Genomic DNA, 27,982 nt, shown 5'->3' on the forward strand with positions numbered 1-27,982 from the left:
AAATCAGAAACAGTGTTACCATTAAACTACAGTGGTACCTTGGTTCTCAAACGCCTTGGCACTCAAACACTGCAATTCTGGAAATGTGTGTTCCGGTTTGCGAACTTCTATCGGAGGCCAAACGTGCTCCGTTTTGAGTGGTATGCTGGGGTCTGTCTGTTTTTTGCTAAACGTTTTGCTTTTTTGCGGCTTTTTTGGTTTGCTTTTGTGACTGTGTCGAACCCAGTTCAGTTACTGATTGACTGCAGTACATTGATTATTACTTTCATTTTATGGATCACTGGTCTCATTGGATAGTAAAATTCATGTTAAATTGTTGTTTTAGGGGTTGTTTTTAAAAGTCTGGAAGGTATTTATCCATTTTTCATTACTTTCTATGGTAAAGTGCACCTTGGTTTTGGGATGCTTTGGTTTTGGAACAGACTTCTGGAATGGATTAAGTTTGAGAACCAAGGTACCACTGTACAAACTCACACACGAGCAAGCAATGAAAGCATGGTTTTGCAGGGCAAAGAGTTGACAAGGGAACAGGAAGAGAAGGTGAAGGCGATATTACGATGACTGCAAATGAAGAGCTGCCTTTGTGACTCTTGTTCAGATATCTGAAACTAAAAAGTGTGAATATATACTGCTGCAGCAGGTTGAAAGCACCATAAGGTTTGACATTATCATTGCGCTTGTTAAGAAACATTGCAAACCCTGTTTCTCCCCACCAACCTGGGCCACCTCCAGTCCTCCTTCTGGCCACCTGGGAGAGGGAGGCAGGCAGGCAGGCAGGCAGGCAGGCGCCAGTCCAGCCAGCCACGGAGGAAGGAAGGGCTTCCCCCAGCCAGCCAGCCAGCCAGCCAGCCAGGCCCTGGGAGACCCGGTCAGAGAGCCTGCACTTCTCCCTTTCTTGGATCCTGCCCAGCCTGGCTGCTTCTGGCAGAGCCTCTTCCAGGCCACCATCTATCTCCTCCTTGTTTGTGACTTTTGTGCTGAGTCCCCACCTTGTTGCCCCTGTCCTGTCGCGACAGTCTTCCATCCAGACCAAGCCGACTCTGCGACCCCTGGCTGCTCTCCTTGCTTTTGGTCCAAGGGAGCCCTCGGATTTCTCCGCTGACATCCTCCGGCTCCCCCAAGCCAGGGACCAGCTGGGCGCGCCAAGGGTTAAGAGCAGCGGAGCCGCATTCCTAGAGAGGACAGGACAGGAAAGGGAGGGGGCGGGGGCGGGTCTTCCGGAGGCGCCCCTCTTGTCTCCTCGGGTGAGTCTCCCCCTCTTCCCTGGCTGGGCCTTGAAGGGGGTCCTGGGGGGCTGCGGGGGGGGGCCTGCTCAGCTGGGGGCCTCTCCCCCCCACCAGGCGAGGGGTCCTTCCATTGGGGGAAGGAGGGGGGCCAAAACCCCCCTTCAGGTGGGGGGGGACCAGGCCCTGGGGGGCCGGGCGGATAGCGGGGGCCGGAAAAGAAACGCAGCAAGTGAGAACTTGGGGGGGGGGGAGCCCAGCCCCTCCTCGGGCTGCTGCTGCTGCTGCTGCTGCCTTGGGGAGCCCGGGCAGCTCCGCCTGGAGGGCTGGGCAGCATCCCCTGGGATCCCTCCCTGAGACGGGGGGGGGGATGCAGGAGGACCCCCAAGCAGCTGCTCCCTGCCCGGCCTTTCCTGGCCTGGGGCGGGCAGGGCCCCCACACTCCCCCCCCCCCAGTAGAAGAGATTCCTGGGAGGCCGGAGGGACCTTGCCCTGCTGGGAGCCCTGAAGAGCCCAGACTTATGGGGACAAGCTGGGGGGGGGGATGTCAAAAATGCTTTTAAATGGTTTTTAATCCGTTGCATTTTAATTTTTTTAATAATATTTATTCAAGATTACAAAGAGAAAAAAGAAAAAAAGAAAAGAAGAAAAATAAAAAAGACAGAAAAAATACAAACAATTGGGAAAAAAAACAAATCAAACCTTTACATCACTTGCTTTCATTCACTTACTTCCTTGACCTCCTCACACCTCCCATTTTTGTATTCTAATTCAGTTAGGTATTCCAGCAAATCCTTTCCAGCTTTCTTTTTATCTTAATAATTTATCTTAATATATTGTGATTTTACATTCTCTTCTTTCACCAATTCATTTTTACTTAATCCTTTATATCTTTTCTGCTAAAACCACATAATTCTATTCCAACATCTTTCTAACATTCCTTAATTTTACAATATTTCTGAAAATAAACTTTAAATTTTTTCCAATCTTCTTCCACCGACTCTTCTCCTTGGTCTCGGATTCTGCCGCTCATCTCAGCCAGTTCCATGTAGTCCATCACCTTCATCTGCCATTCTGCATTTTAAATTTTAAGATTCAGGCCTCATCATGGGACTGAAACTGCCTTGTTCGCGCTGGTTGATGATCTCTGGTGGGCTAGGGGCAAAGGTGAGAGCTGTTTCCTAGCTCTGCTGCATCTCTTAGAGGCTTTTGATACCATTATTATTATTAACCTTCCCTTTCCCGACGTTCCCAGGGCAGATGAATTCTACTCCTATTGATCCAGAGCAGAGTAAGACTTAAACATTTTGCCGGATTTTCTGTTGCAAGATAGACCAGAGGCCATTGTATTTCGTTCAGCAGAGCTTTACTGCTACTGAAGGCAAATGAGCCTAAGGGTCACAATTCAAGATTGGCACACATTCAGTATTGGGACTATCCATAAGAAATTCACTTGCAGCAGGCTTAACTTAAACTTACAGTAGCTTATAACAATATGTCTAAACCTTAACACTATATACAGAATACCATACCAGAAGGGAAAGAGACAGAAAGAGAAGACAGAGAGAGTAATCCATTCTGCTTGTTTCTTTCACACAGAGAAGCTTCCAGAACCCTCTTGAACTAATTAGAATAGGAAAGATCTCTATGCATCAGATCAATACTTTCTGTACTAATAAATGCAAACTGACAATGACAACATTAAAACTATATTTAAAACAGAAAGAAGGTGAATTCTACTTGACTTGCTTTTTAACACTGTTCTTTGGCCCCACCTAATAATCATAGTCCTAATAAATGTATATGCCTCCCCTCGGACTGGGTTTCCCAGGCATTCTGGGCAGCTTCCAACAAATTAAAACACAGACAGCAAACCTTAAAAGCTTCCCTGTACCTGGCTGCCTTTAGACTTACTTTGGCCTCGCCCAGGTAGCCCTTAGGGGCTGGCTTTTGGCCAGGTAATCATCCTCAGAACAACAAGAAAGGACCCCACCCAAGTAGTGTGCCTTGAGGACGTTGGGGATTCCAAGTGCCAGAAAATAAGGCAAAGGCAGGAAGGAAATGGGCCCTGGAGTGGGGGTGGGAGAGGAAGAGAGAGCACTCTTGAGGGTCCCCAGCTTAAGACCCCAACTATGGCCTAGTGTCTAAATTATATTCAGCACAAATTACTCACTTACCCATCATCATTCTGTCTTCACTTCTTCTCCTGACCTTGTATCAATCTGATAACAGAAGAATGTATTTGCTTTGTAGGATTTGTGAGCAACTCTAAATCAGATAGACGGAACTCGACAGAAGACTACAGGATTCCTTCCGATCTCTTGGAGGCTTCCTGAGAGCACCAATGGATGAGCAAGACAGTTCCTGGCTGTCCTCCCGCTGGAGATGGAGAGCTGGGTGAGGGAATGTGGGGCAGAGACCAGTTCCCAGGCTGTAGCCCTGGCCGAAGGTTTCCTCCTGAGTCAGGCGGAGGAGCAGGTGAGAGAGACTTTCCTCTGGAACCTCCCAAGGGGCTCAGAACAGGAGGTAGAATCTCCCAAACTGCTCTTCTAATGGCTCACCGCCTTTTGGGAAGCAAGGGGTGAGATCTGCTCCTCTAAAGTGTTTTCTTCGGTCATTCCTTTTCTAATCCTTCTCCCTATTCTCTGTTTTGATCCTTGTTGCTCTTTCCGGGAAAGGATCCGTTTGCAGAAATGGACCCTGCTTCCTCTGAGGCACAGAGGTCTCCGTTGGACAACAGAGGGAGGCCACTAGGTAAATAGGAAGGAGTTTTTCTTCTCATTCTGAGGATCTTGAAACTAATCTGTGGGTTCTGTTCATCTTTAGGGGGGGAAGCGCTTGGGGCCAAGAGCGCCAAGGAGGGGAGATGTATTTTGACCCAAATTAAGTTTGAAATGAGTACAAATATCTAAATGCACTTTGCAAATACAGATAGGTAGCCGTGTTGGTCTGCCATAGTCAAAACAAAACAAATTCCTTCCAGTAGCACCTTAAAGACCAACTAAGTCAGTTCTTGGTATGAGCTTTTGTGTGCATGCACATGTTTCGTGTGCATGCACATGTTTCAGTGTATCTGAAGAAGTGTGCATGCACACGAAAGCTCATACCAAGAACTGACTTAGTTGGTCTTTAAGGTGCTACTGGAAGGAATTTGTTTTGTTTGCACTTTGCAAGAAAGACTTTTTCTAAGGCCCGTCTGTAGCCTAAAACGCGCTGCTGAAGCTCTGAGAGACGCAGGACCTGATGGCTTCCCTTTGACTTTTGTCTCTTGCAGGTGACCGAAGGATGCCCCCCAGACCTCCTCATCCATCTTTTCATGAGAACGGAGGAGAAGCAGCAGCTGTGGAAACAGATCTGGTATGGGGAAAGAGCTGTGTGGGGAAAGAGTCAGAGGAGGGGGGCAGCCAGGGAGCCTCTGGGCCAGAAAAAAATTCTCCTGCTCAAAGTTTTTTTTGTTTCATTCTCTTGATTTTCCATTTTTCTGCTTCATCTCAGCCACCACTTTGGCGTCCGACATCAATTCCTGAGATGCGTAAACTCCTTCTACATCAACCTTTAACTTTTCCTGGTCCCTTTTCACACCTTTCACCTCTCCTTGTGTACATTTAGTTTTCTCCTCCACCCCTTTTAACCCAGTTTCCACTTTAATGGTTCTCACATTTAATTCCTTCATTTCCCCCATCATTTCTAACGTATTTTATTTTATTTCCAGTCTGGGTGGCTAATGCAGCCACAGGTTTTTTTTAAGTTGTTACCTATTTCTAGTTTAAATTCTGAAAAAGGATCAGCAAGTTCAGATCTGGTACCCTCTTGCAAGCAAGTTCAGATCTGGTCCGTATAGTAAAAGCTATGGTTTTCCCAGTAGTGATGTATGGAAGTGAGAGCTGGACCATAAAGAAGGCAGATCGCCGAAGAATGGATGCTTTTGAATTATGGTGCTGGAGGAGACTCTTGAGAGTCCCATGGACTGCAAGAAGAACAAACCGATCCATTCTTAAGGAAATCAGCCCTGAGTGCTCACTGGAAGGACAGATCGTGAAGCTGAGGCTCCAATACTTTGGCCACCTGATGAGAAGAGAAGACTCCCTGGAAAAGACCCTGATGTTGGGAAAGGTGGAGGGCACAAGGAGAAGGGGACGACAGAGGATGAGATGGTTGGATAGTGTCTTCGAAGCTACAAACATGAGTCTGACCAAACTGCGGGAGGCAGTGGAAGACAGAAGCACCTGGCGTGCTCTGGTCCAGGGGGTCACGAAGAGTCGGACACGACTAAACGACTAAACAACAACAACACCCTCTTGCAAAGAAACCTTTCTGCCTGGTGTTACTACTCTTAAATTCAACACCAACATTTTCTCAGCCTTGACCAATTTGCTCTCAAAACAAAGAGCCTTTCCCACCAAGTCCCAAGCTGCTTGGCCTTATCAACCCTTTGTCAAGGTCACTTCACAAAAGCTGGAAAAATACAGCATTTGGCTAGTTTCCCTTTGTTCTGACCCCTTTACCAACACCTAGAATTAACTTCAAATTATAAATGAAAGGATCAATGCAAATTTACAAATACAAATTGAAAAGGATAAAGGTCTTCCATACATATATACTTTGTCATATTCTAAAATATAAATGTATAGAAATATAGAAATTTATGTTATAAAAGTATAAGACATAGAGGTGTTAAATTAAGAAGTGAAAGAAATATGTAAATAACAGTCTTTTACACAGGGCTATTTACTATGTAAAATAAAGTAGTCCAAACCGTAAAATTTATCTCAGTTCCAGTTGGTTTAAACAAAAAAGCAAAACAAAACAAAAGAATGACTCCATTTGCTGATACTCAATGTCCAGTGAAAATATAGTTTAGTATTCCAATGTAGTTTTAATTCCAAAATAATCTTTCCAGAATATAATTATAATCCACTTTCTCTGCTCTTGAAACTTGACACAGTATTCAGTCCCAGTTGTTTTCTCCAATATCTCAAGATTCTTTGAGTTTTAAAAGTATTAATAACTTCCCAAATTAATAAAAAATCCCAAAGTTCCACCAGGTTTTTAAATTGGTATTTAAAAAGCTTTGTATAATCCTGTCTTTGTCAGCCATTTGTTGTTGTTTAGTCGTGCCCGACTGTTTGCGACCCCCTGGACCAGAGCACGCAGTCCGTTTGCCATTCACGCCTACCCGGAAGTCCCATTAAATCATTAAAATAGGCACCCAGACCTAAAATGTACATCAAAGTAATCCCATTAAAACAACACAACAAGGAATGGGCAGAAAACAACCGGGGAATGTATAGTAGATAATCTTTATGCTGTCTAAGTGGAGGACTTTTTCCTTTTCCTTTTAGGGTCCTCTGTGCTTTGAAGATGTCGCTGTGTATTTCACAGAGGAGGAGTGGGCGTTGCTGGATCCTGACCAGAGAGCTCTGCATAAGGAAGTCATGGAGGAGAATCGTGCGATTATGGACTCTCTCAGTAAGGCTTCCTGTTGGACCATAATATCTGTTTTGAAATCCAATACATATATAAATATTTTGATGGCACTCGACAGCATCTGGGATTCTCATTCCCCACAGCTCACCTTGAATCTACTGTTCTGTCTGTGAATATTCTTGCCCCACATATGTCTTTTTAAACCATGACCAGGCTGGTGTGAGCTGCCCAGACCTTCTTGAATGTAACCTTCCATGTTGTGGCAGAAGTAGCAGCTTCTGTGAGGTTTTCTTTTTTGCTTCTGTCACTTTCTGGTTGACCAAAGAGACAACTGACCTTGCAGATGGGGCAGATTCCATGATTTGGTCAAACAAAATCCATCCTGGAAGATGCCAGGCTGTTTGAATCTCAGGTTCCCATCAATCAGTGTGTCAAGGAGAGTCAACAAAGGCAGTGAACCTCGTCGTAAGTCCGTAGATCTAACCCCCTTTAATTCTTCATCAATCACAAACATTCCATTAGCAGTGCTCCATTATTTGAATAATTTGGGGCTCCATTTCTTCCTGAGGCTCTAATCTGTTTCTCTCTTTGATGCAGGTGGTGATGGATTGAAAATTATGAACAAGGGAGACATTCACAGAGTGGGGAAGGTGTATAAATATTTGGAATGTGGAGAGAGTTATAGTCAGAGCTCCCATTCCACTTCCCATAAAATAAATTCCATTGGGAAGAATCGCTATCAGTGCTTGGAAGGTGGTAAGACGTTTCGTCACAAGAAACGTCTCACTTTCCATCCAAGAACTCACAGCAGGGAGAAGCCACATCAGTGCATGGAATGCGGAAAGAGCTTCAGTCAGAGGTCCAATCTCACGACCCATCAAACCATTCATACAGGAGAGAAACCATATCAGTGTTTGGAATGTGGAAAGAACTTCAGGAAGAAGGCTAAGCTTATGGCTCATCAAAGAATTCATACAGGAGAGAAACCATATCATTGCATGGAATGCGGAAGGCGCTTCAGGCAAAGAGCCCATCTTACTTCCCACCAAATACTTCACAGTGGGAAGAAACCCCATCACTGTTTGGAATGTGGAAAGAGCTTCAGTTACAGGCATGTGCTCAAGGCCCATCAAAGAATTCATACAGGGGAGAAACCCCATCAGTGCTTAGAATGTGGGAAGAGCTTTAGTCGACAGAATAGTCTCACTTCCCATCAAATAATTCATACAGGAGAGAAACCACACAAGTGCTTAGAATGTGGAAAGAGCTTCCGTCGGAGGTCCCATCTCACTTCCCACCAAATAACTCACAGTGCGGGGAAAACCCATAAGTGCTTGGAATGTGGAAAGTGCTTTAATCAGAGATCCTATCTCAATTCCCATCAGAAAATCCATAGAGGGGAGACACCATATAAGTGCTTGGAATGTGCAAAGAGCTTTAGTCACAAGGCTGTGTTTAAGACCCATCAAAGAATTCACACAGGGGAAAAACCATATCAGTGCTCGGAATGTGGAAAAAGCTTCAGTCAAAAGGCTGTGCTCACAGCCCATCAAAGCATTCACACAGGTGAAAAACTGTATCAGTGCTCAGAATGTGGAAAGAGCTTCAGTCAGAAAGCTAAGCTCATGGCTCATCAAAGAATTCATACAGGAGAGAGACCTCATAAGTGCTTGGAATGTGGAAAGAGCTTCAGGCAGAGGGGGCATCTAAAGGGCCATCAAAGCATTCATACAGAGGAAAAACCATATCAGTGCTTGGAATGTGGAAAGAGCTTCAGGCGGAAGAATATTCTCACTTCCCATCAAACAATTCACACTGGGGTGAAACCATATCAGTGCTTGGAATGCGGAAAGCACTTCAGTCATAGGTCCCATCTCACATCTCACCAAATAACTCACAGTGGGAAGAAACCCCATCACTGTTTAGAATGTGGAAAGAGCTTTGGTCACAGGGCTGTGCTTAAGGCCCATCAAAGAATTCATACAGGAGAGAAACTATATGAGTGCTTGGAATGCGGAAAGAGCTTCAGTCGGAAGGACCATCTCACTTCCCATCAAACAACTCACACTGGGGTAAAACCATATCTCTGCATGAAATGTGGAAAGACTTTTAGTCGGAAGGATAGTCTCACTTCACATGAAAGAATTCACAGAAAAGAAGAACCATATAGAAGCTTCATTAAGGGATCCCAGTTCACTTCCCATCAAATAACACACAGTGGTGAGAACCTGTACCAGTGTTTGGAATGTGGGAAGAGCTTCAAGTGGAAGAGAAGTATCATTTGCCATCAAAGCATTCATACAGGGAAGAAACCGTATCAGTGCTGGGAATGTGGGAAGAGCTTTTCCTGGAAGACAAATCTCATTTCCCATCAGAGAATCCATACAGGGGGGGCACCATATCAGTGTTTGGAATGTGGAAAAACATTCAATCAGAAGTATACCCTTACTTCACATGAAAGAATTCACAGAGGGGAGGGAGGATATAAATGCTTTGAATGTGGAAGGAGTTTCAGTAGGGGCTCCCAGCTCTCTTCCCATCAAAGAATTCATACAGGGGAGAGACCTTATCAGTGCTTGGAATGTGGGAAGAGCTTCAATAGGAAAAAAAGTCTAACGTCCCATCAAATAACTCATTCAACGGATGAACCCTATCAGTGCTTGGAATGTAGAAAGAGCTTCAAATCAAAGAGAAGTCTCACTTTACATCAGAGAATTCATACAGTGGTGAAACCATATCAGTGCCTGGAATGTGGGAAGAGCTTCAGTCGGAATGAACATCTCACTTCCCACAAAACAATTCACAGTGAGGAGAGACCATATCAGTGCTTGGAATGTGGAAAGAGCTTCAGATCAAAGAGAAGTCTCACTTTACATCAAATAATTCATACAGGGGAGAAGCCACATCAGTGCTTGGAATGTGGAAAGAGCTTCAGTCGTAAGGAACATCTCACTTCCCATAAAACAATTCACTGTGAGGAGAGACCATATCGGTGCTTGGAATGTGGAAAGAGCTTCAAATGGAAGAAAAGTTTCACATTCCATCAAAGAATTCATACAGGGGAGAAACCATATCAGTGCTTAGAATGTGGAAAGAGCTTCATGCAGAGGTCTAAGATGACAATCCATCAAAGAACTCACCACAAGGAGACTCATAGCATTTGACTATGGCTGACACATCTCCTCATAATCTCCTCTTTTTGAGACAAAACATATCCAACTCAGAACTCCGGGTATAGGGTGGTGTATCATTTTGGTCTCCCTCCTCTTCATGTGTTCCAGCTTGACAATATCCTCCTTTTATTGTGGCGTCCAGAACTGGACCCTGTACTCCAGTTGTGTTCTGACCAAGGCAGAAGGGAGTGCTAATCTTACTTCCGATGATCAGGATGCCACATGTCTGTTGATGCAGCCGAAAATAGTATTAGTTTATTTTGCTGCTACCTCACATTGTTGACTCATGTTAATCTTGTGGTGTACTAAGACTCCTAGGTCCTTTTCACATGTACAGCTGGCAAGTCTAGGGTTCATCATAGGAATCATGGAATTGCAGAGTGCTGAGGGACCACAAGAGTCATTGTTCAACCCTCTCGCAATGCAGGAATCTCAAGTAAAGCATCCATGACAAATGGGCATCCAAGCTCTGCTGAAAACTTCCAACGAAGGAGAGTCCACCACAGTTTTATGGGTGAATCAGAGGACAAAGGGTATCAGAAAAGATTATGAACGTCAGTTACAGCAGCAGGAAACCCGTTTTATTTTTATGTTTAAATCCATTCATCCAGGGGGACGTAACTCTGAATTAGACTTCAATTGTTTTATTTGATTATCTGTATCCTTGCTGTTACTTTGTACTGTGGCTTTAAGCTCGGTCTCCTTGTTATCAGTATCACCTGGGGCTGGCTATATATATTTTTCAAAAAATGAGCACTGAGTATTTTTCATTCTCGTGTATATTATATCCATTCAAAAAAAGATTGGGTATGTAACCTTTTTATGTTTATAATTTCCACGCTAATTGAGGTTATTGTTATATACGTGCAGGTCATCGTTTGAATATTTTATTTTCAGTTAATGAAGAAATTACACATCTTTTTACTGACGAGTTTTTGTTGAACTAATTGGCTGATGAAGAACTGAATGAAACAGTAGTTGCTATCCAGAAACACTGTTCAGCAGTTCAGAGTTGGGCATCAGAATTGGACATTTTGCCGAGTATACAAAGCTTTATAAGCTTGATCTCTGCTGGGTAAAGTCTGGCACCGTGACTTGTTCAAGGACTTTCAGAGACTTCCGTTTGATAGTTGTGATGTTTTGAATTATTTCATAAAGTTTTCTATACTGTAATTGTTTCTGGCCATCGTGGTGCTTTCGATATTGCTGAATCTTATCCAATCTGCAGGACAATGTTTTACCTTTGGGAGTTAATGTGACATTAGTTTATGAACTAGGTCTTCTACAAGGAAAAATGTTTAGAATTTATCTGCCTCCGTTAAGCTTGTAGATAGTCCCTTTCTATACAAGTGTATTGTTGTTTAGTCGTTTAGACATGTCCGACTCTTCACGACCTCCTGGACCAGAGCACGCCAGGCACTCCTGTCTTCCACTGCCTCCCTCAGTGTTGTCAAACTCATGTTGGTAGCTTCCAGAACACTGTCCCACCATCTCGTCCTCCGCCGTCCCGTTCTCCTTGTGCCCTCCATCTTTCCCAGCATCAGGGTCTTTTCCAGGGAGTCTTCTCTTCTCATGAGGTGGCCAAAGTATTGGAGCCTCTGCTTCAGGATCTGTCCTTCCAGTGAGCACTCAGGGCTAATTTCCTTAAGAATGGATGCGTTTGATCTTCTTGCAGTCCATGGGTCTCTCAAGCGTCTCCTCCAGCACTAGAATTCAAAAGCATCCATTCTTTGGCGATCAGCCTTCTTGATGGTCCAGCTTTCACTTCCATACATCACTACTGGGAAAACCTGAGCTTTTACTATATGGACCTTTGTTGGCAAGGTGATGTCTCTGCTTTTTAAGATGCTGCCTAGGTTTGTCATTGCTTTTCTCCCAAGAAGCAGGCATCTTTTAATACAAGTGTATTAGAGTCCAATAAATTCTAAAAAATGTTTTTGCTGCTAGAGATGTAATTAGGAAAATGCTTTTTTGAAACATATGTTCATAGGATGTCCAAAGCTTGCATTTTGAAGGAAAGTATTAAGGTGCATAAATATTACAGACCAACTTTATATGTGTTGACAACGGGTTAATGTAAATGAACTCTTTGCATCCTTCCTTCTGATAAAAAACTGATATTTATTCACTGGAAAGATAATGCCATGGTCCCCTTTGAACGATGGGTACAAGATAGGACTACTCTTGCAACATAGGAATGTAGATTGTGGAGAAAGACAATGATATTTAGAATGCATTTATAAAAACAATGAATTGTTAATAATATTTTACCTGTTAGAATAATCGTTCCACTTACATACCTACATATTGTATTGTATCACAGTTTCAAGCAGTTTCCTTTGGTTTGGCTTGACCTTTCTCCATCCTTGTCACTTCATTTCTCTTCTGAAAATTGACAACAAAATAGAAATTTTAAGAGAAAAAGACAGGTCGCTCCTTGAATTGAAGCCATGTGACCTTGACTTTCAACTTCCTTTTGACCCAGGGTCTCATTTGGGATCCTCTGTTTTCCTCAGAGTCAGATCAGTTGGCCTATGTTTCACAATTGTGCATTTTACAAAGAATACAACATTAAGGAGTGGAACCACAGCGATCCAGGTGAATGTACGTAATTAAGGACCAGCTCCTGACAGTGGCGTAGCGTGGGGGGTGCAGGGGGGGCCGGCCGCACCGGGCGCAACATCTGGGGGTTAGAGTTAGGGGGTGCAAATCCACAGGTTAGGGGGCGCAAATCCATGGGTTAGGGGGCGCAAATTACTTGCCTTGCCCTGGGTGCTGACAACCCACGCTACGCCACTGGCTCCTGATTCACCTTAAAAGAAGGGAAAACATGTTTGCATGCCAGTAGTAGCAGTGGTAGAGAGGGGAGGGCTAGAGGAGGGTCTGAATGCAGAATGTGAACGGGGGCGGGGGAGTCCATAGGGTGAGCTCGTATTTCGCCCAGGACATCCAGCAGGATGTGGGAGCCAGCTGGGAGAATGGCCAGAGTGCGGAAGAGGCCGGAGAACCTTCCACCAGGAGCCGTCCAGGAGAATAAAGGGACAGGCAGGCAGCCCTGGACTCCTGGAACAACCGCCCTGTTGTCCTTGCACTTAAAAGGACTGCACCCTCTGGGGAGAGAGAGACTTTGTGTTGAGACCTTGTATTGGATGGCTTGCCTCTTTGCTCATTCAATGAATTAAAGACTCGTCCTCCTCCTTCGTCTCTGTGAGATGTGGTTATTTCATTCTGGGGGTCCGAGGGGGAACCTTCTGCAGTGTAGAAACACAACCAACCAGATCCTTGGGTTCCCCTCGGCTAAGCTATGGACCCCCTCCCAGAGGAGGCAGGGCTTCCCCCAGCCACCCATCCCTTTGGTGAGCCAGTCTACCTGCGAGAGATTCTGCAGTCCCCCTCCGGGCATTTGGCCCTTTCCGCCCAAGCCCGTTCAAGGTATGGAGGGAACACGGAAACAGCATATCCCTTCCCATCACAGCAGTACCTCTTTATCTACTTGCACTTGTGTGCTTTTTGAACTGTTAGCTTGGCAGAAGCTGGGACAGAGCAACGGGAGCTCACCCCATTGTGTGGATTTGAAGGGCCAACCTTCCGCTGAACAAGCTGAAGAGGCTGAGGGGGGATGCAGGTGAGAGTTTGGATTTGATATCCCGCTTTATCACTATCCTAGGGAGTCTCAAAGCGGCTAACATTCTCCTTTCCCTTCCTCCCCCACAACAAACATTCTGTGAGGTGAGTGGGGCTGAGGGACTTCAGAGAAGTGTGACTAGCCCAAGGTCACCCAGCAGCTGCAAGTGGAGGAGCGGGGAAGCGAACCCGGTTCACCAGATTATGAGTCCACTGCTCTTAACCACTGCACCACACTGGCTACAAGAGAGAGAGGCACCTGTTGGCTGACTCTATCTGCCATCTGCCGGTCTAGCTGCTCCATGCTTTGGAAGCCCACTCGCCCGGTCTACCGCCAGAGGCCAGGACTCTAGGAGCAAGGTTGCCCCCGAGAGAGAGGGCAGGAGGGAGTCGCCATGGGAGGGGGGTCAGGTGCATCCACCTGCCTAGGTCAAGTAAAACAAGAGAAGTGCTCACCTAACTGACCAACCCAACCAAGGCCTGCCCCCCCCCAAAACCCCTTGGCTATGCCCCTGGAGCCACCTGCGCAAGAACCGTGCCCTGGGGTTGGTGGAGAGAGGGAGGGTGTCTGGCCATGCAGGGCTTCCCCCAAGCAGCCAACTGGTCTGCCTGCAGGAGAGCCTGCAGCCTCCCTTGGGGCATCCAGCCCTTTCTGCCCGATCTCGCTCCAGGTCTGGGGTGGGTGGTGGCTCCGTGAAGCCTTGCCATCCCTCACTAGGGAGGAACTGAGGAGCCAGTCCGCTTTCAACAGCAGGCTCTGAAGTTCCATAAGTGTTATGTACTGAAGTTCTCACCCTGGTCCACATATGCAAATAAGGAATTGAAGGTGACATTCAGTGATTGGATAGTTACAGAAAGTGGTTACAGTTGCGTTGTAGTTGAGCTCTATATAAGCAGGCTGGCTGAACCCTTCAGTTCAGTTCTGTTCTGGCCTGTGAATAAAGAAGAGCTGTTGGAGGAATCGCTGTGCCGTCTGATCTGTTCACCCACAACTTAAAGGGGGAAGGTGCCTAAGGGGAGAGGAGGCTCCGCTCGGGAAGCCTGGCCCGGCCTCCTGGAAGCTGCCCTGCCGGGGAAGCGGCGGCGGCGGCGGCGGCGAGGTCTGCGCGTCCGCAGCACGCAAGCCGGGGGAGGGGGGAAGCTGCTCGACACCCCCCAGCCAGGGCGCTCTGCACATGCTCCGATCTCCCTCTCCCCAGCCCGCCCAGCCCCCTTGCTCAGGCAGCAGGGGGATTCCCTGGCCCCCTTCTCGGCCCCTGGCCGGGCTCCTTTTCCTCCTCCGGCCCCCAGGCTCCCCCCAAACTCGGGACCAGCTGGGCCGCCCGGCGGGCCCAGGGTTAAGAGCAGCTGCCCCGCATTCCTAGAGAGGACAGGAAATGACGGAGGCGGGTCTTCCGGAGCCCCTCCCTGGCTCCCCTCTTGTCTCCTCCGGTGAGTCTCCTCTTCCCTCTCGGGGCGCCTTGGGGTCCCGGGATGCCGGGGGGGGGCTGCTGGGCTCGAGGCCTCCCCCCCCCTTGGCCCAGCCGGCGCCCCGGCGAGGGGTCCGGGACTGGGGCGGAGGGGGAGAGCCCTCCCGGGAGGGAAGCAGGGGCATTGCTTGAGAGAGGCGGATGCAGCCGGAGGGAAAGCTTTGGGCAGACGAGAAAGGCCGCAAATCAGGACAAGGCCCCCTAAAGGAAGAGGGTGGGGAGAGGAGGGCGAGACCATAGCTGTCCACGTTTCCCCCTTTTTAAGGGAAATCCCCTTATTCCGAATAGGATTCCTCGCAAGAAAAGGGGAAAGCGAGCCGCTCTGGCCGAGAAGAGGAAGGTCTTGCAACTCGTCCAAGGTCCACAAGAAGCAGCCTCTCCTGAAAGACAAGGGGGCTGGGGGCCAAACCTGTAGAAAGAAAGAGGAGGCAGACGAGGTTGAACCGAAAGCCAGAGAGAGAAAGGGAGCAGCTGGCTGAGCGCAGGGATGTCTCCCTCCTGGCCCAGCGCCACCTTGAGATCCTCGAAGCAAAATTGCCAGCAGAAAGGAACCTTCCAGCATCTTCCCGGATTTTCCAAGTCAGATTGCTAATTCCTTTGTCAATTTCATTTCGATTTCCTGCTGCCTTTTGGACCGGTTCCAAGTCGTCTTCAGGGGCAGCTTTGCATAGAGGGCTATAATCCCCTTGGATCCAGAGCCTGGCGTCCCCTGGACAGGTCATGTCTGTCCCAAACTAGTCAGCGAGGCCACCTGAGCCTCCCAGAGATGGTGGGATGCAGGAGGACCCCCAGGCATCTATGGCTCTGTGGGGATTAGGCAATGGAACATCATCATCATCATCATTGCGGTCATTATTATTACTGTTTACTATTCTCCCCTTCCCTGAAGTTTCCGTGGCAGATGAATGCAATGGAATTCTACTCATCGATCCAGAGCAGATTCCAACATAGAGTTAGCAGAGCAAACATTAAACACGATGCAGGATTCCCCCAAAATAGACCAGAGGCCATTGTATTTCATCCAGCAGAGCTTTGCTGCTACTGAAGGCAAATGAGCCAAAGAGTCACAAATCCAAACATTCAGGATTGGCACCATGTATAAGAAATTCACTTGCAGCAGACTTAACTTAAACTTACAATAGCTTATAATAATATGTCTAAAGCTTAACACTATATACAGAATACCACACCAGAGGGGAAAGAGACAGAAAGAGAAGTGAAACCCAGGCTCCTTCTAGCCTTACTCTTATAGTCAGCATGACCTTGACAGAAGAGAGAACAGGGACAGACTAATCCAGCAGTACTCAGCTTCTCTGAAGGAATAACCCAGACATCAGGAACCTTCTGCTTGTTTCTTTCACACAAAGAAGCTTCCAGAACCCTCTTGAACTAATTAGAATAGGAAAGATCTCTACGAATCAGATCAATACTTCTGTACTAATAAATGCAAACTTTAAAACTGTATTTAAAACAGAAAGACCTCACCCAGTTAGATGATCATCCGGCCCTCAGAACAACAAGAAAGGACCCCACCCAAGTAGTGTGCCTTGAGGACGTTGGGGATTCCAAGTGCCAGAAAATAAGGCAAAGGCAGGAAGGAAATGGGCCCTGGAGTGGGGGTGGGAGAGGAAGAGAGAGCACTCTTGAGGGTCCCCAGCTTAAGACCCCAACTATGGCCTAGTGTCTAAATTATATTCAGCACAAATTACTTACTTACCCATCATCATTCTGTCTTCACTTCTTCTCCTGACCTTGTATCAATCTGATAACAGAAGAATGTATTTGCTTTGTAGGATTTGTGAGCAACTCTTAATCGTATGGATGGAACTCGATAGAAGACTGCAGGATTCCTTCCGATCTCTTGGAGGCTTCAGGAGAGCCCAGATGGATGAGCAAGACTCAGCTGGCCCTGAAGCAGGAGGAGGCCCTGCCCTCCAAACTGGGAGCAGGGGAAGATTCGGGGGAAACTCAGTGCAGAAGATTTCGGGTGAGGAGGACACCCTCCGCTCAGAGGTGCAGAGCCAGCAGTTGACGCAGTCCGGCTCCCAGGAGGCCAAAGGACCCCGAGAGGCTTGCGGACGACTCCACCACCTTGACTGTCGGTGGCTGAAGCCAGAAAGTCATACCAAAGCTGAGATGCTGGACCTGGTGATCTTGGAGCAGTTCCTGGCTGTCCTTCCGCTGGAGATGGAGAGCTGGGTGAGGGAATGCGGAGCAGAGACCAGTTCCCAGGCTGTAGCCCTGGCCGAAGGTTTCCTCCTGAGTCAGGCGGAGGAGAGGAAGCAGGCAGAGCAGCAGGTGAGAGAGACTTTCCTCTGGAACCTCCCAAGGGGCTCAGAATGTTATAAGCCAAAAATAGCTTATCTCCTGAGTTTATGCCAATAAAAACTCAGAAACGTGAGGAGTCCAACGTTTATTGCAAAGCAATAGGTTACAGTCGGTTTTTTCTGCAAAACTGCAACCCTGCCCAGTGGTCCAGGTGGTGGTATTTATAACATTTCAAACAAAGCTTTTCAATTTTCACCAATCATATACCTCATTACTTCATTTCTTGTTTTACACATGCGCAATAAGCTCTGGCAATTTATGCTGATTCAGGTTTGATTCTCACCGTGTTCTGTTGCATTGTGCTATACACATGTTGGGAACCTGTGTTACGTGTAGTCATTAGCACCATGGAACAACTTGAGCTGTATCTTTATAATTCACATATTAGCTATATTCCTGCCCCAAATGGAGGGTGGCAACTTGCAAAATCATCAGTTTCATAAAGTAACAGGTTACCATAAATTCTCTATTAGAAGCACACTCAAGGATTTACAGGAGTACACATCACATTTATTGTGGCCTTTTGGGCCCACCACCACCAGAATATGAAAGAGAATCTCCCAAAATGCTTTTCTAATGGCTCACCCACTTTGGGGGAGCAAGGGATGAGATCTGCTCCCCCAAATTGTTTTATTTGGCCATTCCCCATTCTCCCCATTCTCTGTTTTGAATCCTTGTTGCTCTTTCAGCGGAAGGATCTGTTTGCAGAAATGGGCCCTGATTCCTGTGAGGCAGAGAAGACTCTGTTGGATGCCAGAGGGAGGCCGCTGGGTAAGGAGGAAGGAGTTTTTCCTTATTCTCTGGATTTTGAATCTAATCTGTGGGTTGTGTTCATCTTTAGGGGGTTGAGTCCCTGAGTGTTTCCCCCCTGCCAGCAAACAGTTACCTGGCAACAGCTCCTGATTGGCCAGAGCGCCAAGGAGGCAGTTGGAGTGGAGGGAGAGACGGTGTGGGAGAGTCATGGGTCTGAGGGGATTCTGTGCGGAGAGTTCCTTCTGACTGGGGTCAAGATGGGGATAGGCAAGAACTCGCAGGAGATGCTCTCCGGTTCTGAATGGCAGAACCCTGTAGAAATAGACAAGACACAGCCCCACAAGTTCTGACAGGAAAAAGGGTCCGCAGAGGGAATCCTCTGACGGGAAAAGGCAGGAGGGATTCCGAGGCCAAGGAGGATTTGGGGGTCTGTAGGGAAACAGTCCAGTGGAAATCCAGTTGAACTATGGGAGATGTCTTGTAGTGTTCCCAAAACCAGGAAGGATTGGATTCTGATTAATAGAATACACATGAGACTTAGGAAGTGCCAATAATAATTCCTCCCCAACCCTCGACCCAGGTCGTTTTATTCACAAAAGAACTTTTTACACAGTGTTCGTAAGAACCAATCAGATTTCCTCTGAGCATTTCAAAAACCCCACGTGGGACAAAGTCAGATCAGAAGAAATTCTTTTAACTGTAAAGACTACTTTGAGCATGTAGACATAGCTGAGAGTAAATAAAACAGGACCAGAGGAATGGATTTAGGAAACTCTGGAGGTCATAAACAGGAGAGGAAGGATGGGTAGTATTTACCATCTCCTGGAAGGATGCAGTATTTACCGTCTTCTTGTGAACCCTCTTCCTGCCCCTTAAGATCTATCTAAAGATTAAACTAACCTATTTTTATGTACTGAGGATGCCTGGTGAAGCAACTGGCCTGTGTTTAATAATAATAATAATAATAATAATAATTATTATTATTATTATTATTATTATTATTATTATTATTTATACCCCGCCCTCCCCAGCCAAGGCCAGGCTCAGTTTAGAATGCTGATAGGTGCCTGTCAGGCAGAGAAATAGGACAGAGACGCAGAGGTGTGGATTGATCAGAAATCCTATCAAAATGGCTCAAACCCAGTCAACGCAATGCTTTCATTTCTGGCACAAATGGCTTGCTCCATATTTTTTATAATTCCTCCTAGCAATCCCACCTGATCACTACAGTGTATAAAAGAAAGTAATTTTAAGGCTGAGCAGCATACAGCCGATGTTTTAATAAAAAGCAACAGCGCTGTGCCGTGGTCAATAACCACACTGTTTGCTACATTTCTGTGGAAGAAGAAGAACCCAAACTCCTTGTTTACATCCGTTATAATAAAGTCTGTTTGCAACCTGTTTTCCCCAAAGAAAACCCCTCTGAGGCTCCCGATTCCTTCTCCATTGGGAATTTCACCTGAGGGAGGGAAAGGGGGCTGGCGCAGCGGCGCCAGGGAGAGAGAGGGCCGTTGCGCTGCTGCATATTAATTGGTGGCAACGCTGTGATACAAAGTTAAAACCCACATAGAAACATGCCCACAGACACAGAACAACCAGCTTAATAAAGTATTGAGGTTATTTTATTAAAAGAAGGAAATTTTTCTGTCAGAAAATGGCCAGCAAGTACCAAGCAAAAGAGACTCGGGATGACCCAGGGCAGGGAGCTGCCGCATCTGAGGAGAATCCTAATACTGAATTAGAAATGATGGGACTAAGATTAGAATTGGCCATAGTTGAAGCAGAGAAAGAAAGACATAAAGTTGAAACAGGGAAAGAAAAGGAAAAGGCAAATTAGCAGCTGAACAGGCCAGAATTACAGCCGACAGTTAGCACAGATGCAGGCTGAGAGAGAGATGGCAGAGAGAGAAAGCGCAGATTAGCTCATGAGGAAAAAGAGAAAGAAAGAAATGCCAGATTAGCCCAAGAAGAAGGAGAAAGGGAGGCCAAGATGGACCATGAAATAGACATGTTTCTTTTAAAAATGGAGGAAATGAAGCTGAGAGCAGAACTGCCACATCCGTTGGTGGGGGGTGGAGATTTTACCTAAGAGATTTCCTAAGTATGTCCAAGGTGGTGATGGACAGGCATTCCTGTTTAGTTTGGACTTTCCTGAGGAAAATTGGATGCTTTCTTTATGCCACAGATATGTGGAACTTTGAGGGAAATATACTCAGATTTAAGAGAAGATGAAACCTCTGATTACCTCACATTCAAAGAAAGAGGAAAAGGGCGCTTTGGTTTAACTGCAGAGCAAAGTAGAAAAGCCTTTTGTGACACTGAAAGAAAAGCAGGAGAGACTTCTGCCCAGCTGGGTAGACATATTGATAAAGCTCTGGACAGATGGGTGGCAGGAAGGAAAATGGAAACTGTGGATGAGCTTCTCGGTCGCCTGAAATGCGCTGCTGAAGCTCTTGAGAAACGCAGGAGCTGATGGCTTCCCTTTGACTTTTGTCTCTCGCAGGTGACCGAAGGATGCCCCCCAGACCTCCTCATCCATCTTTTCATGAGAACGGAGGAGAAGCAGCAGCTGTGGAAACAGATCTGGTATGGGGAAAGAGCTTTGTGGAGAAAGAGTCAGAGGAGGGGGGCAGCCAGGGAGCCTCTGGGCCAGAAAGAATTTCTCCTCCTCTTGGCTTCTGTCAAAGCCTCGGTCCTGAACAAAGATGGACAATGCCATTCGGGAAACTCTATGTGCTGACAGGAATGAACAGCCATCTCTCCTTAACTGGGCTTCAGAATGTCACTATTTATATGATTTATCAGTAGCTGCAGTTATATTTCTATATTGATCTAATCAGGCTTCTAAGCAGTTGAGAAGCTTCCAAGAAGTTGAGAAGCGATAGCAAACCGTGGCCGGGATTCACCTCAGCAGCCCCATCAGCTGAAGAAGGGGAATCCCCCTCCTCCCCCTCTCTGTGCCCCCATGAGCCCCTTGAAGTTGGCTGTAGGGCAGAGGGAGGGTCCCATCGCCCCCCAAGCAGCACACAGCGGGAGCAGAGAAGGGAGCGTTCTGCCTGGCAGACAGGAATACTTCCACAGACAGAATAATTTGAGGAACACCAGGCGGAGGTCCACCCATTCACACAAAGATTAATACCCATCATTAGAATGCACAGTAAAATAAATCCACTGAAATGCTAAAATAGGCATCCATACCTAAAAGGTGCAGCAAAATAATCCCATTAAAAGAACACAACAAGGAATGGGCAAAAAACAACTGAGCAATGTATAGTGGATAATCTTTATGCTGTCTCAGAAGAGGACCTTTTCCCCTTCCCTTCAGGGTCCTCTGTGCTTTGAAGATGTCGCTGTGTATTTCACAGAGGAGGAGTGGGCGTTGCTGGATCCTGACCAGAGAGCTCTGCATAAGGAAGTCATGGAGGAGAATCGTGCGACTGTGGACTCTCTCAGTAAGGATTCCTGCTGGACTATAATATATGTTTTGAAATACACACACACACAAACACACACACACACACACACACACACACACACACACACCCCTACCTCCACCTGTGAGAATCCTGCAATATTTTGATGGCGCTTGACAGCATCTGGGATTCTCATTCCCCACAGCTCACCTTGAATCTACTGTTCTGTCTGCAAATACTCTTGCCCCACATATGCCTTTTTAAACCATGACCAGGCCGGTCTGAGCTGCCCAGACCTTCTGGAATGTAACTGGCAGAAGAAGAAGTAGTCAACAAAGGCAGTGAACCCTGTAGTAAGGCCTCAGATCTAATTCCCTTCATTCTTCATACATCACAAACATTCATTAGCAGTGTTCCATAATTTGAATAATTTGAGGCTCCATTTCTTCCTGATGGTCTGTTTCTCTCTTTGATGCAGGTGCTGATGGATTGGAAATGATGAACAAGAGAGGCCATGACAACATTCACAGAGTGGGGAAGCTGTATAAATATTTAGAGTGTGGAGAGAGCTATAGTCAGAGCTCCTATTCCACTTCCCATAATATAAATCCGGTTGGAAAGAATCTCTATCAGTGCTTAAAAGATGATAGGACGTTTCGTCAGAAGAAATGTCTCACTTTCCATCCAAGAACTCAGAGCAGGGAGAAACTGCATCATTGCTTGGAATGTGGAAAGAGCTTCAGCCAGAGGGCTAAGCTCATTACCCATCAAAGAATTCATACAGGGGAGAAACCATTTCAGTGCTTGGAATGTGGAAAGAGCTTCAGCCAGAGGGGTCATCTCACTTCCCATCAAACAATTCATACCGGGGTGAAACCATATATGTGCATGAAATGTGGAAAGACTTTCAGTCGGGAGAATAGTCTTACTTCACACCAAACAATTCACAGTGAGGAGAGACCATATCAGTGCTTAGAATGTGGAAAGAGCTTTAAATGGAAGAAAAGTCTCACTTTACATGAAAGATTTCACAGAGGGGAGGGACCATATAAGTCATTGGAATATGGAAGTAGCTTCGGTCAGAATAGTAGTCTCACTTCACATCAAAGAAGTAACATTGAGGAGAGACCATATCAGTGCTTGGAATGTGGAAAGAGCTTCAGTCACAGGGCTGTGCTGAAGACCCATCTAAAAATTCATACAGGGGATAAATTGTATCAGTGCTTGGAATGTGGAAAGAGCTTCAATTACAAGCACGTGCTCACAGCCCATCAAAGAATTCATACAGGGGAGAAACCATATCAGTGCATGGAATGTGGAAGGAGCTTCAGTAGAAAGGACCATCTCACTTCCCACCAAATAACTCACAGTGGAAAGAAACCCCATCACTGCTTCGAATGTGGAAAGAACTTCAGTCACAGGCATGTGCTCACGGCCCATCAAATAATTCATACAGGGGAGAAACCATATAAATGCTTGGAATGTGGAAAGAGCTTCAGTCACAGACATGTGCTCACGGCCCATCAAATAATTCATACAGGGGAGAAACCATATAACTGCTTGGAATGTGGAAGGAGCTTCAGGAATAGGGCCGATCTCAATTACCATCAAATAACTCACAGTGGAGGGGAAACCCATAAGTGCTTGGAATGTGGAAAGAGCTTCAGTCAGAGAGCTAAACTCTTGGCTCATCAGAGAATTCATACAGGAGAGAAACTATATCAGTGTTTTGAATGTGGAAAGCGCTTCAGGAATAGGACCCATCTCACTTCCCATCAAAGAACTCACAGCGGGGAGAAACCCCATAAGTGCATGGAATGCGGAAAAATCTTCCTGCAGAGGGATCAGCTAAAGGCTCATCAGAGAATTCATACAGGGGAGAAACCATATCAGTGTGTGGAATGCGGAAGGAGTTTCAATAGGAAGGACAATCTCGCATCCCACCAAATAACGCACAGTGGGAAGAAACCCCATCACTGCTTAGAATGTGGAAAGAACTTCAGTCACAGGGCTGTGCTCAAGGCCCATCAAAAAATTCACAGAGGTGAGAAACCATACCAGTGTTCAGAATGTGGGAAGAGCTTCGGTAAGAAGGCTGTGCTCACAGCCCATCAAAGAATTCATATAGGGGAGAAACCACACCAGTGTTCTGAATGTGGAAAATGCTTCAGTCAGAAGGTCCACCTCACTTCCCATCAAAGAACTCATACAGGGGTGAAACCATATCTCTGCATGAAATGTGGAAAGCCTTTCAGTCGGAAGGATAGTCTCACTTTACATGAAAGAATTCACAGAAAAGAAGAGCCATATAAAAGCTTCAAATGTGTAAGGGACTTCATTAAGGGATCCCAGTTCACTTCCCATCAAAGAACACACACTGGTGAGAAAGCATACCAGTGTTTGGAATGTGGGAAGAGCTTCAAATGGAAGAATAGTCTCACTTTACATCAAACAATTCACAGTGAAGAGAGACCATATCAGTGCTTGGAATGTGAGAAGAGCTTCAAATTGAAGAAAAGTCTCACTTTACATCAAATTCTTCACAGTCAGGAGAGACCATTTCAGTGCTTGGAATGTGGAAAATGCTTCAGTCGTAAGGCATATCTCACTTCCCATCAAACAATTCACAGTGAGGAGAGACCATATCAGTGCTTGGAATGTGGAAAGAGCTTCAAATGGAAGAAAAGTTTCACATTCCATCAAAGAATTCATACAGGGGAGAAACCATATCAGTGCTTAGAATGTGGAAAGAACTTCATGCAGAGGTCTAAGATGACAATCCATCAAAGAACTCACCACAAGGAGACTCATAGCATTTGAAGATGGCTGACACATCTCCTCGTAATCTCCTCTTTTTGGGACAAAACATATCCAGCTCAGAACTCTGGGTATAGGGCGGTGTATCATTTGGGTCTCCCTCCTCTTCATGTGTTCCAGCTTGACAATATCCTTCTTTTATTGTGGCGTCCAGAACTGGACCCTGTACTCCAGGTGTGTTCTGACCAAGGCAGAAGGGAGCAGTAATATCACGTCCAATCATCAGGACGCCAGATGTCTGTTGATGCAGCCTAAAATAACATTAGCTTATTTTGCTCCTGCCTTACACTGTTGACTCGTGTTAATCTTGTGGTGTACTAAGACCCCTAGGTCCTTTTTCACAAGTAAAGCATCCCTGACAAATGGCCATCCAATCTCTGCTGAAAACTTCCAACAAAGGAGAGTACACTACCTCCCGAGGGAGACGGTTCCACTGTTGACAGCTCTTACTGTCAGAAGGTTCTTCTTGATGCTTAGTCAGAATCTCCTTTCCTGTAACTTGAAGCCATTGATTTAAGTCCTACTCTCCAGAGCAGGAGAAAACAAGCCGGCTCCCTGGAGCAGCCCTTGAGATATCTGAAGTTGGCTGTTGTATCTCCTCTCAGTCTCCTCTTTCCCAGGCTAAACATCCCCAGCTCCCTCAACAGTGGTTCCATGTGGTGGGTGAGTTTCTTTTTATTTTCCAGAAAGGTTAAGAATAACTGCAGTTGGATTAGCCCATTGTTCCACCCAAAGGCTATTTTCTTAAAAAGAAATACAACACCAGGTGCCCTAAGTCTTGCCTCAGGCAGTGGCTTTGGGTATAGCAGCACACAGCCCCTACAACCCGAGTGTCTCTGCCCAGTGAGGCCCTTCCATGACAGAGGAAGCTGGCTGAAGTCTTGTCAGGATTTTGTCTGTCCAGCAGTGGCAAGCAGCTTAGACCCATCAGGGCCTGGGAGAGGAAGAGAACCAAGAAGATGCCATAGCTCCTGCTACAGCTGAAGGGTAAAGAAGAGTCAGACCCAGCGCCTCTCTCCTGCGCCCCAGAGGCCCTTGCTGCAATGCAGAGGAGGCCACAAAGGCTGCTCATTGGGGAAGGGGAGCCCAAAGCAGAACCTCTGTTCCTGCTCACTGCAACATGCTGACCTTCCTTTTCTTGCCTCATTTCCTAGTCTTCCGCCCTGGCCTAAGAACAGGCATGGCCAAACTCGGCCCTCCAGATATTTTGGGACTACAGTTCCCACCATCCCTGATCACTGGTCCTGTTAGCTAGGGATGATGGGAGTTGTAGGTCAACAACACCTGGAGGGCCAAGAGGCAAGAGGTTTCAACACCAAGTGGTAAGAATCCCTGTTTGCTTTTCTCCTCTATTTGGCAAAAGGTTGTAGTTCAGCAGCAGGGCAGTTGCTTGGCATGCAGAAGGTTTTGAGTTCAATCCCCTTCTGGAGAGGTGCTGCCAGCCAGGGTAGACCAGTGCTGGCCAAAGGTGTCCAATTCTAAATATGCTTTTGCTGCTACTTCTTTGAAACATATGTTCATGGGATGTCCTTTTATTTCATCGTATCAAAGAACATCTTCAAAGATGGTTACATCATAGACAATTACAGGATATATTTAAGGAGGATAACAAAAAAGGCTTCTCATATTCGGCTTCCAATTTCCAAAAGGAAGTGATAGAAGAAAACACAAAATTATTTAAAAAAGGCATATAACATCCTTTTGGAATGGGAGACCAAAGATGAAGAAGTAAAATCAGTAATGATTAAATGGGTGCAAGATGTAGGACATAATATACAATTTCACGAATGATAAAATTGTAGAAAATAAATTTGAAATTTACAGATTGCATATTATTGAGAGAGAATTATATGAAAATGATGTACAGATGGTATTTATCACCGGTTAAATTGGCAAAAATGTATAAAAACGAAAAGAAAAAGTGTTGGAGATGTGAAACAGAAGGTACGTTCTATCGTATGTGGTGGGATTGTAAGAAGGTAAAATCCTACTGGGAAATGATCTACAATGAATTGAAGAAAATGTCAAAATTAACTTTTGTAAAAAAAACAGAAGCCTTTTTATTAGGTATGTTAGGTGAAGACATACCAAAAGAAATGAGGACATTATGTATGCCAGCAAGAATGTTGATTGCACAAAATTGGAAGACTGGAGAAATACCAACTAAAGAACAATGGCAGGAGAAGTTGATGAACTATGCAGAACGGGCAAAAATGACAGAAAGACTAAGAGAAAAAGACAACAGAGACTTTGAACAAGATTGGGAACCATTCATAATATATTTGCAGAAACAAAGAAAGGCAACAGACTTGATGGCCAGATTTAAATAAACATTCACATTATGAGCATCAGAAAATGTTTGGAAGATAGTGAAATAAGATGATGTATTTAATTTTAATTTTATGTTTTAAGGTTTGATGTTATGTTATTAATAACTTTTTCTGTTGAGAGATAGCAAAGTGGGTGAAAATAGAAACAAACCAGAAACGCAAGTTGAGGGAAGTCTTGGAGGGGAGGGAGGGAGGAATATATAGGAAATGTTAAGAATTTGAGATGTATGTAATGAATGAAAATGAATAATGAATAAAAAAATTAAAGAAAGAAACATATGTTCATGGGATGCCCGAAGCTTGCACATTTTTGGAGGAAAGTATTAAGGTGCCTACGAACCACATATGAACTTTATATGCATTGACACTTTATAATGCTTTGCATCCTTCCTTCTGCTAAACAACTGAGATTGATTCACTGGAAAGAAAATGCCATGGTCCCCTTTGAACGATGGATACCAGATAGGACTACTCTTGCAACATAGGAGTGTAGATTGTGGAGAAATAGAATGCATTTATAAAAACAATGATTTGTTAATCCAGTGGTACCTCAGGTGAAGTACTTAATTCGTTCCGGAGGTCCGTACTTAACCTGAAACTGCTCTTAACCTGAAGCACAACTTTAGCTAAGGGGGGGCCTCCTGCTGTTGCCGCACCGCCAGAGCACAATATCTGTTCTCATCCTGAAGCAAAGTTCTTAACCTGAAGCACAATTTCTGGGTTAGTGGAGTCTGTAACCTGAAGCATATGTAACCTGAGGTACCACTGTAATATTTTACTCGTTACTATATTGTACTACTTATATACCTACATATTGTATTGTATCACAGTTTCAAGCAGTTTCCTTTGATTTGACCTTTCTCTATCTTTTTCACTTCATTTCTCTACTGAAAATTGACAACAAAATAGAAATTTTAAGAGAAAAAGAGAGGTTGAATGGTGCATTTCCTTTGGGGGGGGTTCCCGTGGGAGTGGGAAGAGGTTCATAAAAGAGAAAAGTGCCACTCCTGACGCAGCCCATGTGGAAGGCGTTGAGGCGGCACTCCTGGTGGGTGCAAGTGGCCCAGATCTGGGAGAATGGCCAGAGTGCGGAAGAGGCCGGAGAACCTTCCACCAGGAGCCGTCCAGGAGAATAACGGGACAGGCAGGCAGCCTTGGACTCCTGGAACAACCGCCCTGTTGTCCTTGCAGTTAAAAGGACTGCACCCTCTGGGGAGAGAGAGACTTTGTGTTGAGACCTTGTATTGGACTGCTTGCCTCTTTGCTCATTAAATGAATTAAAGACTCGTCCTCCTCTTCCGTCTCTGTGAGATGTGGTTATTTCATTCTGGGGGTCCGAGGGGGAACCTGCTGCAGTGTAGAAACACAACCAACCAGATCCTTGGGTTCCCCTCAGCTATCTACCCCCTCCCAGAGATTGCAGGG

General features: G+C 45.8%; 3 protein-coding genes across 4 annotated transcripts in view; all 3 read left to right on the plus strand.

Annotated features, from left to right (window-relative positions):
* The first annotated feature begins 1,206 nt into the window (after positions 1-1,206).
* Positions 1,207-27,853, plus strand: LOC309337759 (uncharacterized protein). Its single transcript, XM_081854567.1, has 6 exons — positions 1,207-1,244; positions 16,710-17,214; positions 17,934-18,015; positions 20,501-20,583; positions 21,323-21,449; positions 21,889-27,853. Exons 2-6 carry the CDS (start codon positions 16,738-16,740, stop codon positions 24,228-24,230), a joined length of 3,111 nt encoding a protein of 1,036 aa, XP_081710693.1. The 5' UTR covers positions 1,207-1,244; positions 16,710-16,737; the 3' UTR covers positions 24,231-27,853.
* On the plus strand, positions 2,816-10,569 carry LOC309337772 (uncharacterized protein). 2 transcript variants are annotated; one of them, XM_081854601.1, is made up of 5 exons: positions 2,816-2,952; positions 3,902-3,977; positions 4,498-4,580; positions 6,566-6,692; positions 7,248-10,569. In XM_081854601.1, exons 2-5 carry the CDS (start codon positions 3,917-3,919, stop codon positions 9,812-9,814), a joined length of 2,838 nt encoding a protein of 945 aa, XP_081710727.1. In that variant the 5' UTR covers positions 2,816-2,952; positions 3,902-3,916; the 3' UTR covers positions 9,815-10,569. The 2 variants fall into 2 exon arrangements, with proteins under 2 accessions (XP_081710727.1, XP_081710726.1); XM_081854600.1 differs by lacking the exon at positions 2,816-2,952 and having other exon boundaries at positions 3,696-3,977.
* LOC309337773 (uncharacterized protein) overlaps positions 14,823-27,982 on the plus strand; it is a 40,736-nt gene continuing 27,576 nt past the window's right edge. Inside the window, exon 1 of the mRNA XM_081854603.1 lies at positions 14,823-14,878. The gene's annotated coding sequence lies outside the window, so the exon portion shown is untranslated. The remainder of the gene's footprint in view (positions 14,879-27,982) is intronic.

Source organism: Podarcis erhardii (assembly GCF_964252035.2).
Source record: "Podarcis erhardii genome assembly, chromosome: 3".
NCBI classification, from domain to species: domain Eukaryota; kingdom Metazoa; phylum Chordata; class Lepidosauria; order Squamata; family Lacertidae; genus Podarcis; species Podarcis erhardii.